Genomic DNA, 14,349 nt, shown 5'->3' on the forward strand with positions numbered 1-14,349 from the left:
CGGCAAAGTATCTTGTCAGAGAAAACCAACAGTATCCTCACTACTCGTATGTATATACACTCAGTGTCATTAATGCCTGGGCCCCTAAACTATTTTTGCCTCTGTCCCACTCATGTAATTTAAATAGGCAAATTTAGTCAGAAAATTGAAGCATTAATGACGTTGAGTGTACTACAATCAACCTAAATTTTACTGCAGTCTACTATGTGATCTAACACGTGTCGGTAAAGTCTATATACTAAATTCCATACGAGTATTCCCCACCAATGTCATATCCCTCTCTTTCAGACGTAAAGTCGTTTATTCAGCGGTGAGCGGCCCTGATTTGCACGTCAGGCGTTCAGAGTCCAAGCCTCGAGTTCTCCCTACTTTATAAAGTCTTCTCTCGGAAGCGATAGAAGCTAGAAGTATCCAAATCACGAGCTCCCAGTTACTCGTTATACTCTGATTTCCATCGTTGGTTTGTACTCATGTTCCTCTAGAACTCATTACGCATCTACGCGGAGAACGGAAGTCGGAGTAGTGGTGAACGAAGAGAAGTAAAGTCGGGAGTAGTGGTAACTCGTGGAAGGGAGTAGGAGAAATTGAGGAAGGAACAACGGCGAGTCACGTGGATTCCAGCCACGTCGTCTACGAGGCCAATCAAACTTTGCAAGGACGAGCTTCGTGTGGTGAGTTGAAGGCCAGTGTTAGAAATGAATTTAATGGCTCCCATACATTTTGTCGAACCAGTTACTTTTGATGGAAAATTCAGGAATATAATTAACGAGGAGACTGATTTTCTTGAATTTTTGACACGTTCTTCTACTAATTCGCCCCTAAACTTTGACAAAGCATATACATATGAAGCTGCTGCACGTGTAACAGGTTTTCTACGTGCAACAGTGGCGTAGGATCTACCAAATTTACAGGCAGTCAGTCTACGCTACTGTCGAAAATTCTTCAATAAATTCTTTCTGTATATAGAATTTCTACGATTATCCGTCACATTGCGTTTTTTATGTCCCATATAAATTCACTTAATATCATATTAGATATTACAATAGTATATAGATATAGTACGTCTTCGACGTTAATGCATCTTTTTTCATTTTTTAATGTTTATCACCCTGTGATGTGGATAGATAGTTATAGATATTTTATCTGGATTCATCAGAATGCAGCAAATCTTTTTAAATTGTATCTTTTATGAACTTAGGGTATTTAGGTATCCCGGACTGTTTCTTCTTTACGTGTTCGGTCGACGTTCATGCGTTTATTCATTCTTCTGAATAATGTATCGGAGCAAAGTTCAGGGCAGGAGACGCTTCGAACTGACAGAAGTTTGACGTGGGTTAGGTTAACATTGCTGGCACTTGATTTTCTAGAAAGAATAAAATTATACTGGATGAAGGAAAAGGTTGAAAAGCTACCTCGAAAATTGTCTTCCGTTATTCTTGAATATTATAATGCAGTAGATGAAGCAGAGTCTGTATGACATTTTAATATATGCTTTGTACATATAGCCATCTATCGTAATGCAGTGGCTATACACATATATTGCTGTAATTAAATCACGAGGAATATACACTGCTCCATCGATGAAAATGCCTTTTATTATGGTGCATCACTCTTGACGTTTTTGAAAAAAATTTTTTTTACTCTGTACCACCTCGGAACCGGTTAGACTTCTAAATAATTTCAGGATGAAAGGTTCCTCGTCACAGACACTTGGCTCTTTGCTGTCTTTTGATCTATTTGAGATATGTCCAGACTCTTCGGATGTTTTTGCAATCTTTTCCCCGCTAGCTTTCAGTTCCAAAGGAACTTGCAATCTGTTCGGTTCACTTTTATCGTCCTTTACGATTGATATATTTGAAGCTGGCGCTTGCTTTGGATAAGTCTCCATTTTGTTTGTTGCCTCCTGGATATCTCTTCTTTTAAGATTCTTTCAGCTTCGAAGATATAGCATCTGTCACGCGTGTGATGTATTTTAATAAATTTTAAATAATCCAGGGTCAATATAAATTAATAATTATATCAATTTATATTTTCAAAATTTCTTACGCAGTTCCGAAGTATCTTCTATTAGTATTCTGTTCCAAATTTAGACATTTTTATGACATTTGTATAAGTACAAATGGCTGCATGTGCAGTTACTGCAAAGAGTGCGAATATTTTATTGATACTGTTCCAGTCGAATATCGCCATATACAGCAACTTATTTCTAATGAATTATTTGTTTGGAGTAGATTGTATATTATTAATTAAAATCGATCGGGCTCAAATTTTGATCTTACTCGTACGAAAAATTTTTAATAAATTTCAAAAAATGTTTTTCCAAAATTATACATGTGTGAAACAAATGACGATCTCGTATCTACGTGACCTGCAACTGTTAGAAACTTTTAAAACTAATAAAAACCAGACATTCAAATTAATATACTCTTTTTTGTCATATAATATTTCTGTCTATAAAAATAATATAAATTATTCATAAATATTAAATATGTAATATCATTACTAAGCTATTTTGACCTGAGCAGTATAGTATACTCTGATTAAAAATGTGGTCACAGTTAAATAAATCAATTTCATCCTTTACTACAGGGATGTTATCACGGACGAACTATAGGTCCTTGATAACGCCAATTCCTGTAAATTTCAAAACGAGTATGACTTGAGAGTATGACTATACAGGGTGAATGAACACATGAATATCTTTCATTAGTTCAAGAGCATACCCATCAAGGCGAAACAAACTACTGGCCGTGAACGTAATGCTCAATACCAGTTTTGCATATCAATTGCAGTTAATGCTTGAAAATTTGCAGTCTTCTATTTTAATGTATTTTAATGATTGCCTGATTTCATTTATTCAACAAGATAAATTATATCGTCTTAAAGGGATCGCATATTTTGTTTTCTGCAACTGATACGATAAGTGCTTTTAAATTATAATTATCGGAGTTCGACCCTAGAGTTTATAAGCGAAGTTACTCACCGAATTAATAGCATGATGTTTCGTAAGCGCAATATCATGGTGCTGTGTTATATTTATGCGATTAGCCAGCAAACTTTTTTGATAATGCCAAAATACTTCTTTGATCATTTGTATACGGCAATAATGGTCACTCTGTTAGGGAAACCACCGGGATAGCGATCAGCAGTCAAATTAAAATTTAATAAGTAATTAATAAATTCATAAGCCTGTTTTAATTGTCTCAAAATCGTACACCAAAAGAATATATACACATTATTTTTTAAACAATAACTTTTTCCACTCGTTAGCTGGTAATTGTACTGAACAATAATACAGTCCCAATTTTGCGAATTAAATTTAAACTTGAAATTCGTCAATTACATTCCATAAATTGTTTACAATTAAAAATAGCTGGGTTTAACTAAACTTGTCTTTAAACATATACATTAAGACCTGATCTTGAGATTTTAGGAAATATTTCATATGCATACATTTAGAATGACAAGAGCGACCGGTGACTACTCTAATCATACTGAGTATTTTTATACATGTCGATAATTATCCGTTATACATTTCGGTTGTAAAAACACATTTTTAATTCCACTATTGGCTCGTTACTCATTATTTGAATATTATTAACATCATTCACAAGAGTTTTGTCCTATGATAATTTATGTGACACTAAATAATAATATAGTCTGACGTAAGTAGTCTTATTGCGTCAGCATAGCAATAGTATATCTATAGTATGGCATTAACAAGGTCGTGTTATTATACCAATGGCGAACTTGGACACTCGACACCGATCTACAAATCCCTCTTTTCCTCTGGAAAGCTTCTGGAATTGCAGATGTCACATACAACTTACGTAGCCCCAACGAAAAGTCTGAACCGATAAACAATACATACGTAAGTCTGTGAAATATTACCAACATACACATTGTTCTAAAGTTTACGTTACATTCACGGAAGTTTCCCGTGCAGCAGTCATACCGAGGATAATGGAATAATAATAGAAGCTTGAGCCAGAGGTAACTAGATGGAGTTAGTCCACGGTATTCAATAGCGCTGGCCACCCATGGTTTCCTAAAATGTTATATTTTTAATTATCATTTTTTTGAGCTGACTCAACTTCTAGTTCTTAAGTGATCGCTATAACGCTTTACAATGCTGCTAAAACTATTTTTCGCAGTCTGTATGGCTCCTGGAGATTTAATGATGTTTACGTAAACTTTCTGGAATCTAATGGAGAAAAATGGAAGTCTCTTTCCTGTAAAGCAAAATTAAAAACTTTCTCCTGTTCAATGCTGTTTCACTATGTGCAGATGAAAGTGGAGCATCGTATTATTGATATCAGGAATTGTCTGATAAATGATTTTTGTTATCAATATCTTGGACGAGTTGTATTTCTAGTGTTTGTTATTCTATGGTTAAAGATATTTAGTAAAAATTGATAATATAATACGAACAGCAAGAACGTAACAGTTATGTTTGTACATGGAAAGTTGTATTACAATTAATTTTGCAAAAGTTATTTTAAAAATACTGTAATCCACTACGTCTGCCATTCACGTAATCGATCAAAATAATAAATTTTGTGAGAAAAATGGAATTTATCTCTAAGATGTTCATCCTTTGACAGAAGATGATATGATTCTCTTATCTACATCGTGAAAGATTACTACTGTCATACACTTCATAGATGTCATAGATAGTTTCTTTTTTCATTTCATTATTAAGGTTTAAAATATTATTGCACGATGGAAGAGGATATAATTATCTTTTTTATATCATGAATGATCGTAATACTGTTGTGTAGTTGGGTCTTCTAGAAGAATAATACACTTGTGTATGTGAGTTGCCATATAAATTATCTTTTCCTTATCGCGAATCACGCTCGCACGTCAGCCGAATTGACGAGCCATCGTGACTAGTGATTTTTACGTTACAACTCTCCGTAGTGGTATGTAAGGCTGTCCTCTCTTATACGCATAATCATAAATGGCAAGTAGTATGCCAAGTCAGTTTTGCAGCTAATAATTGCCGGGGCAAAACTTATAGGAAGGTAGTGGTAACTCTTTGCTTGTTAATAAGAAGAAAGAAGGGATATTTCAGACGATCGTTCCTAACGACAGTATCGTTTCGCTCTTCAGACGAACTATAATTTGAATGTTTCGTGCTGACATCTTACCGTTAATATTATAACTATTTATTCGAATTTATTTATTTTAACGAAGTTGCGCATGGAATGAAGGATGGATCTACCTGTAAGTAATAAAACATTTTTACTTTCTAATGAATTTATTGGTTAAATATTACATATTAATTTTGACTATCGGAATGTGCAATTTTTTTTATTATTTTCAATCTCATTGACTGTTTGCCTTTATTTTAATGGTTGGCATTTATGTTTAGTTTTGCACTTCCGGTTAAATTAATTATAGTCTGTTTGTGGTAGCGTACAATTATTTTGACAAGTGCATTAGAGTTTGGATTTTGTTACGTGTTACGATTTTGTTATTTTGTTTGTATTTTAGCGTAATAAAGTTTATTGCATTGTTGTGATATTGGTAATTACGCAGTTGTTGTTTTGCATTAGTGCAAATCGCCGTCTAATATGCATCCGGGTAAACTCTAAAAATTTATCTTTGAGATATGTGCGCAGCTTATCAATCATGTGTTATCAGTGTTGTCAAGTATTTTTGAATAATGACAAATAAAGTACAACTTCATTGTGAATTGACAGTTTTCTTCGATAGAAAACATGCGATAGTTTCTTCAAGCGTTTGTCACGCACATTAAAGCTGCTATTATATTATATGTAGATATGATTAAGAATTCGTACCAAGTACTTACCAGTATTTAATGTCAGCAATTATTTAGATTTAACCATGACATTGAGAAATAAATTCGCCTTCCAATGTGTCAATTTCTTTGAATATGTACGTATCATTATTAAAAACATATAATTTTCAAATTGATTTCATGCGAGTTTACGTAAGAAATAATCGTACGAGATACGTAGTTTTGTTTACATATAATTCTATTTTGCGAAACACGTCCGGGCAGTTAGAGCAGAATGAAGTTCAGTTGGAGCTATTAAATTTTTTATTAATCCACAATATATCTTCCAAGTATTTCTGTAATATTTATAATGTTCGATAGAAAATTACAGAACTGCATTTATCGTAAACAAGTCGAAACTCGGAAAATTCTCGTGCGGCCATTGCCTTCGTCGATCTATTTATAAGAAGATGGAAGTCTTCGATTTTCCTTATTGACTTTGGAGCACGTAATTGCGGCTACCAGTGGAAGCAGAAAAGATTGAAAAAAGGATACAGTGCAAGAAAGAGAAAACAAAATAATACATTGGAGAGAGAGTGCATGCACGGAGAAAGTGTGTAGGCAGCTGCACGTAAGAACTGGAAAGTTACCTGGGTCTCTTTTATTTTTATTAGCCGATTTTAATGGTCTGCGCGTGACGGTTAAACACCAGGAAGTGACGAGGGTATATACGTCATGGTAAGACTTCAGATAGCTGTATACGTCATGGGGACAGTTTAATAAATCGTATACAATGTCGAGTCAGTTGACGAAACTGAGATATCTTCTTTTTCTATAAACACTCTATCTTCCTTTAACTTGTTCTCTTTTTTCCCAAGTATTATTAAATTTGAAGAGATGTGCTGGATGATCTAGACACTGGTGACCCTTGTTACTTAATTATTTAACTGTTTATAAGGAATATCTGGTTTTTTTTATTTCAGATCGCAGACGCTTCGCAACCCAAAGCTGTGAGAATGTCAGGATCACCAGTGCTGGACGAACAGGAAAGTGTAGAGGTCTTTGACGAAGCTCTATTCAGTACTTTGGACATTGTGCTACTTGGTGCTCTTCTTCTGGCAGCTGGATGGTGGTTATTACGTCGTAACAAACAGGAAAATTTGCCAGCTCCTACAAAATCTTATTCCATTCAGTAAGATTTCAACTGTAGTGATTATCGATATGATATTGTATTGTTTCATAATTAATACGAATCTTTTCTGATCTTCAGACCAACAGCATACACTGCTCTAGTTCCTTCAGAAAATTCATTCATTAAGAAGCTTAAGACTTCTGGAAGAAGTCTTGTTGTTTTCTATGGAAGTCAAACTGGAACCGGTGAGGAATTTGCTGGTAGACTTGCCAAGGAAGGAATTCGTTATAGGATGAAGGGAATGGTAGCAGATCCTGAGGAATGTGATATGGTGCGAGTAACAGATATTTTAACATTATTTTTGCTTTAATTTAAAGTAGATATGCCTTTGAGATTTTTACATCTATGAACGATTTTACTTAATATTCCATTAGTATTTTTTAGCTACTGTTAGAAAGTATTAATGCATCTGTTACGTAGGAAGAACTTGTAAACATGAAGAGTATACCCAACAGCTTGGCTGTATTTTGCTTAGCAACGTATGGTGAGGGTGATCCGACAGATAATGCCATGGAATTTGTTGACTGGCTGAAAAATGGTGATGCTGACCTTAACGGCTTGAATTACGCTGTGAGTATAGAATTGTATATAATAATTTTATTAAAACCGTAGCATCACGCCAGTATCGCCTTTTATAATTTTGTTACTTCATATTTATGACTGTGCTCGCAGTGACATCTAGACGATGTCTACTCAATCTCTTATCGAAAGCAATTACTCAGTAAAAGTTCGTCTGCCTGAGCTCGTCCATAACCTCAAACGGCTGCACGAAATAGATTTTCGTTAAATCGTACGTTTGTCATGTTGACCTCGAGTTTTGAACTTCTACAATGACGTGTGAACTGTAAAGATATTGTCGAAAATATTAAGCTGTATTATATAATTCGCTAGAGTTAAAGATGAGAGGTTAGTTTCGGTATGAGAACGAAATTGTTCGAATCGTATAAAATTATGAATAAGTACACACGAATTTTCCGAAATCTCGCCAGATGGCGAGGCAGTGCTTTGCCGTGCAAATGTGAGGTAGTCTCTTTATTACTTTAAAATTTTTTTTTTTTTCATTATTATATAACAAATTGAACGTAGTATTAATTTCATATTATTTCCAAATCTAATATCGCGTTTAATTGGTCTTACATTTGATACTGACGAATAAATTGTTTTCTGGATGTATTCGTTGTAGGTCTTTGGATTAGGAAACAAGACTTATGAGCATTATAATGAAGTTGCTATCTATGTTGATCATAGACTTGAGCAACTTGGAGCTACTAGAGTATTCGAGCTTGGTCTTGGAGACGATGATGCAAAGTGAGTAATGATTTTAGTAATGCGATGTTAATAAAGAGAATCTGTGGATTCACTAACTGAAATCCTATTATCAATTAATTTATAGCATTGAAGATGATTTTATTACCTGGAAAGACAAATTTTGGCCAGCAGTCTGTGATTTCTTTGGAATTGAGGGTGCTGGCGAAGATGTCAGCATTCGTCAGTACAAACTTACTGAACATGTTGATGCTTTACCAGAAAAGGTTTACACAGGGGAAATTGCACGTCTTCATTCCTACAAGAATCAACGATCGTGAGTATCTTAATCATTGAACATCTTCATTAAATATGCATGACTGGAGAATTGAGTTTTTTTGTTTTTGCAGACCATACGATGCGAAAAATCCTTACTTGGCTCCTGTGAAGGTAAATCGGGAATTACATGGACCAACATCCGAACGATCCTGTATGCATATTGAATTTGACATTGAAGGATCGACGATGCGTTACGAGGCTGGTGATCACCTGGCTGTCTACCCTGTAAATAATTCAGAGCTTGTCAATAAAATTGGAGAAGTCTGTCAGGTGGATTTGGATACTGTAATCACATTGACCAATACAGATGGTACGTAATGCATCTATTATATACCAAGAAATTAAGTGGCAGAAGATATTTAAGTTCTTCTTTCTTTTTTGCAGAAGAGTCCACGAAGAAGCATCCATTCCCCTGCCCTTGCTCCTACAGAACAGCGTTGACGCACTACTTAGACATCACCAGTAATCCCAGGACTCACGTTTTGAAAGAACTCGCAGAGTATTGCTCCGATCAGGCGGATAAGGATAAGTTAAAGCTTATGGCGTCTACCACGCCTGAAGGCAAAGCTCTTTACCAGCAATGGATTACCCAAGAGAATAGAAATATTGTACACATTCTGGAAGACATTCCCAGCTTGAAACCACCTCTGGATCATCTGTGTGAATTGTTACCACGTCTGCAGTGCCGATACTATTCAATTTCATCATCGCCTAAGGTTAGCAATGCTTTCAGTTAAATAATACTATTTCATTTGTACCATCTATGCATTTATGAGTTATACAAATTTGTTATTTTTCCTTCAGTTACACCCTACGACGATTCACATTACCGCTGTTGTCGTTGAGTACAAGACTCCTACTGGTCGTATAAACCGCGGTGTCACGACTACCTGGTTAAAGGAGAAGCATCCATCAGATCCACCTTGTCTGGTACCAATCTTTGTACGTAAATCTCAGTTCCGACTTCCTACTCGTCCTGCCACACCTGTCATCATGGTTGGCCCCGGCACAGGACTAGCACCTTTCCGCGGATTCATCCAGGAACGTGATATCGCGAGAAAGGAAGGTACGTATTATACCTGAAGAAAATATTAATTATTTGAGCAAGTGAGTTAATTGAGAACACATGACTCTAGGTAAAGAAGTTGGCGACACAATCCTTTACTTCGGCTGTAGGCGGCGTCACGAAGATTATCTTTATAAAGAGGAGCTAGAAGAATTTGAGAAAAATGGTACGCTTAAGCTACACACTGCCTTCAGTCGAGAGCAAGCACAGAAAGAATATGTGACTCATCTGCTGGAGAATAATAAGGAAGAGATATGGAGTGTTATCGGGGAGAAGAATGGTCACATTTATATATGCGGGTTAGTATTTCTTTTTAGATAACCTATAGCAGAGAACATATATATGTATATATATAATATATGTTCTCTGCCTATAGATATGTATTTTCAATTTTATTCTCTTTTGTTTATTTTTTGTTGGTTAATTGTTATTTAGTGATGCTCGTAACATGGCACGCGATGTTCACAACATATTGGTGAAGGTCGTAATGGAACGTGGCAAGATGACAGAAATGGAAGCCACTGCCTTTATCAAGAAGATGGACACGCAGAAACGTTACTCCAGTGACGTATGGAGTTGAACTGTTGGGATCAACAAAGTGTCCGTTTTCGCAAATCCTTACGTTTTGTTACAACGTATAAAAAATATCTATTTACCGTGTTTTTATTGCTCGGTAAATCTACGCATCTTGGTTTATTCTCTAAACCCCACTTATTAAACGTTAATTAATGAAATTCGATGAAAACCAATTTACCTACAAATTAGGCTGAATTAATTACACTGGATGCCTTCGTGAAACTATTATAGAGAATTTTTTTATATTAAAAGATGGATTTTAATGTGTCGTCAGTAGTAATACAGCTGGTTTGAAATAGTATGAATTGTTATAGAAAAATTTACATATGAATCGAACCTCTGAAGTGGTTTGTATCATATCTCATGGGATTTTAAAATTTATTCAATATTTAATATTTGACTGTCGAGGAAAGAGATGTAGTATCAAAAGTATCTTGGGAAGAGTCAATTTGTATCCATCTCACTGATGAAGTCTCTATACTATATGCAAGTATATGATTCTCTTCAATTATTATTGGATTAGTTTAACTCGATCGTTCAGAAATTTTTGTTTAATTTTAATTATGAGGCGATCGGGAATCACTGTCTTTTTATGATCGCAAGAACGGATGAAATATTAAGTGTTCGTTTATTCTGTATCGGAATTAACTGTGAAATTTCGTAATTTATGTATGTATCATTTCATTCATGTTTAATCTGCATCATGTAGATACGAAGCGTCATATCATGAAACTTTTACGTTTTTAATAGTGACATATTAGGTTAAGTATATTTGGTACGCGATGGCGATTATATTATTATTTTAGTACAAGTATAGGGAAGGTATATTTTTTTAAGGATTCGTGTCGGCGTTCTTGTCATTGCAAAAAAAGTATACAAAGAATTTTCTCAATTCCTAGAACAATTATAAAATCACAATAAAGATGTTAAAACAGCAACAATACATTTTTGGTTATTATTACAATTACCATACCGTTGTTTATGGGATGAAGTTATTAAACGTATTTTATTTTTTTTATTATCCATTTATATTCACAGCGAATTCTTCACGTTTCTCGCTGTCAGATTCTCTGAGTCATTCCTAGTCATGAGTGTGTAAGAGTGAAATAGCAATATCCCATTTCTCAAGCATCCCTTTCCAATAGGGTGGCCCGGTTCTCAATACCCGTAGTTCTCATTTCAGTGTCATCGTTTTGTAAACTATCAGTATTCTTACTCTAATCGCGGTATTTACCTAAGATTATCTGTTTTCATGGAAAAGCATATGAAATAGAAGACTATTAATCAATTAGAATGTCTCAGTCAAAGGTAGACTAAAATCTTTTATCTGAATATCTTAAGATTCCAATAAAGATTTGGTTACTTGTGTCATGGTTAGCTTTTACTGCACATTGATATATTATTATCTATTACTCATACTCTGTGTAAAGGAGATAATGAATTGTTTGAAGAAAATAAAATACTTTATGTTTCTTTAACAACGAATGCAATGTTATCATCATCTATTTGAACTTTCAGAAAAGTAAAGGAGATTGGTTGTTGCCTTCTTTCGAGATTGCACCGAATACAAGTCATATAAAAAAACGGAGCAGTACTGATGATTCTTGCAGTAATAAAATGAATGTAGAAGATGATATATGTACTGACCCAAAAAGGAAATCTTCAAATAATTTAGCTGCTTTGCTAATGACTTGTGAACCTCAGCAACCTTCAGAGTTGGCAATAAGTCGGCAAAAGCAAAAAACAATTCAGGAGTGGCTAGACTCTATTAATGGAAGCCCAAAAGCACTTGTGCTTTCTGGACCTTCTGGTTGTGGAAAAACTGTGGCTCTCAAACTTCTTGCCAAGAATAGTGGATTTGATGTCATAGAATGGATTACACCAGTTGATCAGGCTATGGATGAGAATAGTAATGAAAAGTTCAATGAACCCCTTTTACTATTCTTCTCAATTCATAATATTTTAAAATGATTAATATCAATTTACTTCATCAATAGACAGAGTGATGCGTCAAGGAGAGAGATTTGAAGACTTCATGGTCCGAGCTACCAGATACAATTCAATATTCTCAAAACATTCTAGAAGGCTTCTACTAGTCAAAGACATACCAAATGTGTATCTCGTTGAAAAGGATAGCTTTTCTGATGTATTGCAGTAAGCGTCATAAATTTCTAGTGATATATATATATATAATCATGGTATGCATCAGCAATATATCTCCTTGCAGGAAATACTTTGAAATGGCTAGAGAGCCTCTAGTATTCGTTGTTAGTGATTCTGGCAGCTCTAGACTGATGCAAACATTATTTTCTGAGAATATTCGAAAAGCCTTTAAATTGGACGTTATAAGGTATATTATTAGTTCTTTGTATTTGAATAGTATTTGTAGTATTTGTAAATCATTATTGATTAGATATTGATTTTAGTATTGGAGCAGCAACAGCAACTTCTATGAAAAATGTATTAAAAAGAGTTTCCTCGATATTAAATTTAAAGGGTGGCCATATACTGAATGTTACCCAAGAAAATATTGATGAGATACTGTCAAATGGTATTGGAGATGTACGCAGTGCAATTCTAAACCTCATCTTTATATCTCTCAAAGGTTGGTATCTTCAGAAAAGGTTTGAGCACTGTAACATGAAATAATTGAAAATCACTTGTTTTCCAGTGCCTAATAATGAATCCCACAGTGAATGCACTGTAAGAGAAGAAAGTTTAGGACTTCTTCACGGTGTAGGACGGGTGATCAATCCAAAAAGTGGGTGATCAATAGTTTTGAATTTTCCCTATCAAAAGAAGATAATTGACTCTCGTAATCCTTTTGTACTCAGGAATTCCTGATGGCGATTCTTGGAAATTTGTTCATGATCCAGACGAAATAGCTTCATTGTTCCAATCACAGCCGGGTGTATTTCTTGGATTTCTTCACGGAAATTACTTAAATACAATCGGTGGAATGGACGAAGCAGCGACATGTATAAATATCTTGAGTTTGTCAGATACCTTGATTTCAGAATGGCGAGTGAGTCAATATGAATCTCTGGAACCTTCAGAGAGTTATTCGTAGAATTATGATTTGTCATTTTGACTAGAAACATTCATCATAATAAATTCCAGGATCCAAATCTCGGTAGAGTAGCCTTATCTTATTGTATTCGTGGTTTGATGGTAACTAATGAAAAACCAGTGTCAGGATGGAATCCAGTGAGAAAAGGACAGCATGATGACCGTACGTTGTAAGTATATAGGATTGCCTATTAATATAAATAATATTTCATTCAAGTGGAGGTAGACAATATTTATATTGTATTTCTCTGAATCCTTTTAGACAAAGGGATCTTGGAGCAGCAGAATTGCGCTGGTACGAATCACGGATACTTTCTAAAACTCAAAAATCAGAGAACTCAGTATCTGTTGCCGAAATTGAAGGAATAATTGAATAAAAGATAAGAATGTAACAGCATCTTGTAATGCGTTTCGTTCCATTCATTCCGTGATTTTCCGCGAGACTATTAGGGTGCTGTAACATTATAAGGTAACGGCAAATATTTAATTTTTGCTTAACATTATACACCGGATCTCTAAAAAGATAACACAATATTAAACTTACTCTATCTTTTATTTACATTATAGCATCCGAAGGAGCAGAGAGAGTATCGTTAATCTCATATTACTTTTATATAAGTTATTAAGTTATGATGAAATCGCGAAATTCCAATTAATTATGTTATCAGAATAAGTTTCTCAATAAAAAAAAGTGAAAGAACTTCAGATTTTAATAAACATCTTCTTTCTTCTCTTGTATAAATAATGTGACTAGAATTCTGAGAACATCCAAAAATGTCTGACACAAACTTTTCCAAATACCTATATAATTTTAACCGGCATTTCCTTTTGCATGGATTCAAAAAATATATGTGGCTCTAACGGAAATTCCAGTGGATCTAACAGAAATCGAGATTACCTCCTGACTCCTGATGAATTCCTGATAAGAAAACTTGACTTTCGAGGGGTCTAAATCACTGTCGGGAAGTTAGCGTCAAAAGATAAAAATTGATACAGTTTTAATGCCTAAAAAATTGCTCTTTAAATGCTCCTTATGTTTTCCTAATGACTCTGCTGCTATTATACAATGATTAAAAAATATTCATTAAAAAAATATTTTTTTATTGCTATTTCAAA

The 14,349-nt window shown here is 34.5% G+C and overlaps 2 protein-coding genes and 1 long non-coding RNA gene across 7 annotated transcripts; 2 read left to right on the forward strand and 1 right to left on the reverse strand.

The window, feature by feature from the left end:
- Positions 1 to 298: 298 nt before the first annotated feature.
- Positions 299 to 11,107, forward strand: LOC107269267 (NADPH--cytochrome P450 reductase). 5 transcript variants are annotated; one of them, XM_015742942.2, is made up of 12 exons: positions 5,028 to 5,229; positions 6,421 to 6,484; positions 6,730 to 6,938; positions 7,017 to 7,209; positions 7,359 to 7,508; positions 8,122 to 8,246; positions 8,332 to 8,520; positions 8,594 to 8,832; positions 8,907 to 9,238; positions 9,327 to 9,588; positions 9,659 to 9,887; positions 10,024 to 11,107. In XM_015742942.2, exons 2-12 carry the CDS (start codon positions 6,482 to 6,484, stop codon positions 10,166 to 10,168), a joined length of 2,076 nt encoding a protein of 691 aa, XP_015598428.1. In that variant the 5' UTR covers positions 5,028 to 5,229; positions 6,421 to 6,481; the 3' UTR covers positions 10,169 to 11,107. The 5 variants fall into 5 exon arrangements, with proteins under 5 accessions (XP_024942286.1, XP_015598429.1, XP_015598427.1 ...); XM_025086518.1 differs by lacking the exons at positions 5,028 to 5,229; positions 6,421 to 6,484 and adding an exon at positions 299 to 682; XM_015742943.2 differs by lacking the exons at positions 5,028 to 5,229; positions 6,421 to 6,484 and adding an exon at positions 300 to 671.
- On the reverse strand, positions 665 to 4,653 carry LOC107269272. Its single transcript, XR_003060107.1, has 4 exons — positions 3,872 to 4,653; positions 2,047 to 3,800; positions 1,413 to 1,951; positions 665 to 1,313 (listed from the first exon to the last, which is right to left on the reverse strand). It is a non-coding gene; the product is annotated as an uncharacterized LOC107269272 (long non-coding RNA).
- A 135-nt stretch (positions 11,108 to 11,242) lies between the features above and the next one.
- LOC107269268 (cell cycle checkpoint protein RAD17) lies at positions 11,243 to 13,933 on the forward strand. The gene is made up of 10 exons (XM_025086520.1): positions 11,243 to 11,472; positions 11,683 to 12,073; positions 12,162 to 12,318; positions 12,392 to 12,514; positions 12,591 to 12,769; positions 12,836 to 12,925; positions 12,999 to 13,189; positions 13,285 to 13,403; positions 13,496 to 13,702; positions 13,801 to 13,933. The coding sequence occupies exons 1-9, from the start codon at positions 11,458 to 11,460 to the stop codon at positions 13,608 to 13,610; spliced, it is 1,380 nt and encodes a 459-aa protein (XP_024942288.1). The 5' UTR covers positions 11,243 to 11,457; the 3' UTR covers positions 13,611 to 13,702; positions 13,801 to 13,933.
- Positions 13,934 to 14,349: the final 416 nt, after the last annotated feature.

This window comes from Cephus cinctus, unplaced genomic scaffold (assembly GCF_000341935.2).
Source record: "Cephus cinctus unplaced genomic scaffold, Ccin1 Ccin1_scaffold0617, whole genome shotgun sequence".
Taxonomy (NCBI): domain Eukaryota; kingdom Metazoa; phylum Arthropoda; class Insecta; order Hymenoptera; family Cephidae; genus Cephus; species Cephus cinctus.

Excerpts from the sequence above, each read along its gene's own strand:
- LOC107269267 (XM_015742941.2), top strand. Across the intron at positions 6,939-7,016 it reads ACAAAATCTTATTCCATTCA|ACCAACAGCATACACTGCTC; the intron begins GTAAGATTTCAA and ends TCTGATCTTCAG. Across the intron at positions 7,210-7,358 it reads ATCCTGAGGAATGTGATATG|GAAGAACTTGTAAACATGAA; the intron begins GTGCGAGTAACA and ends TCTGTTACGTAG.
- LOC107269268 (XM_025086520.1), top strand. Across the intron at positions 13,190-13,284 it reads CCTTGATTTCAGAATGGCGA|GATCCAAATCTCGGTAGAGT; the intron begins GTGAGTCAATAT and ends AATAAATTCCAG. Across the intron at positions 13,404-13,495 it reads CAGCATGATGACCGTACGTT|ACAAAGGGATCTTGGAGCAG; the intron begins GTAAGTATATAG and ends GAATCCTTTTAG.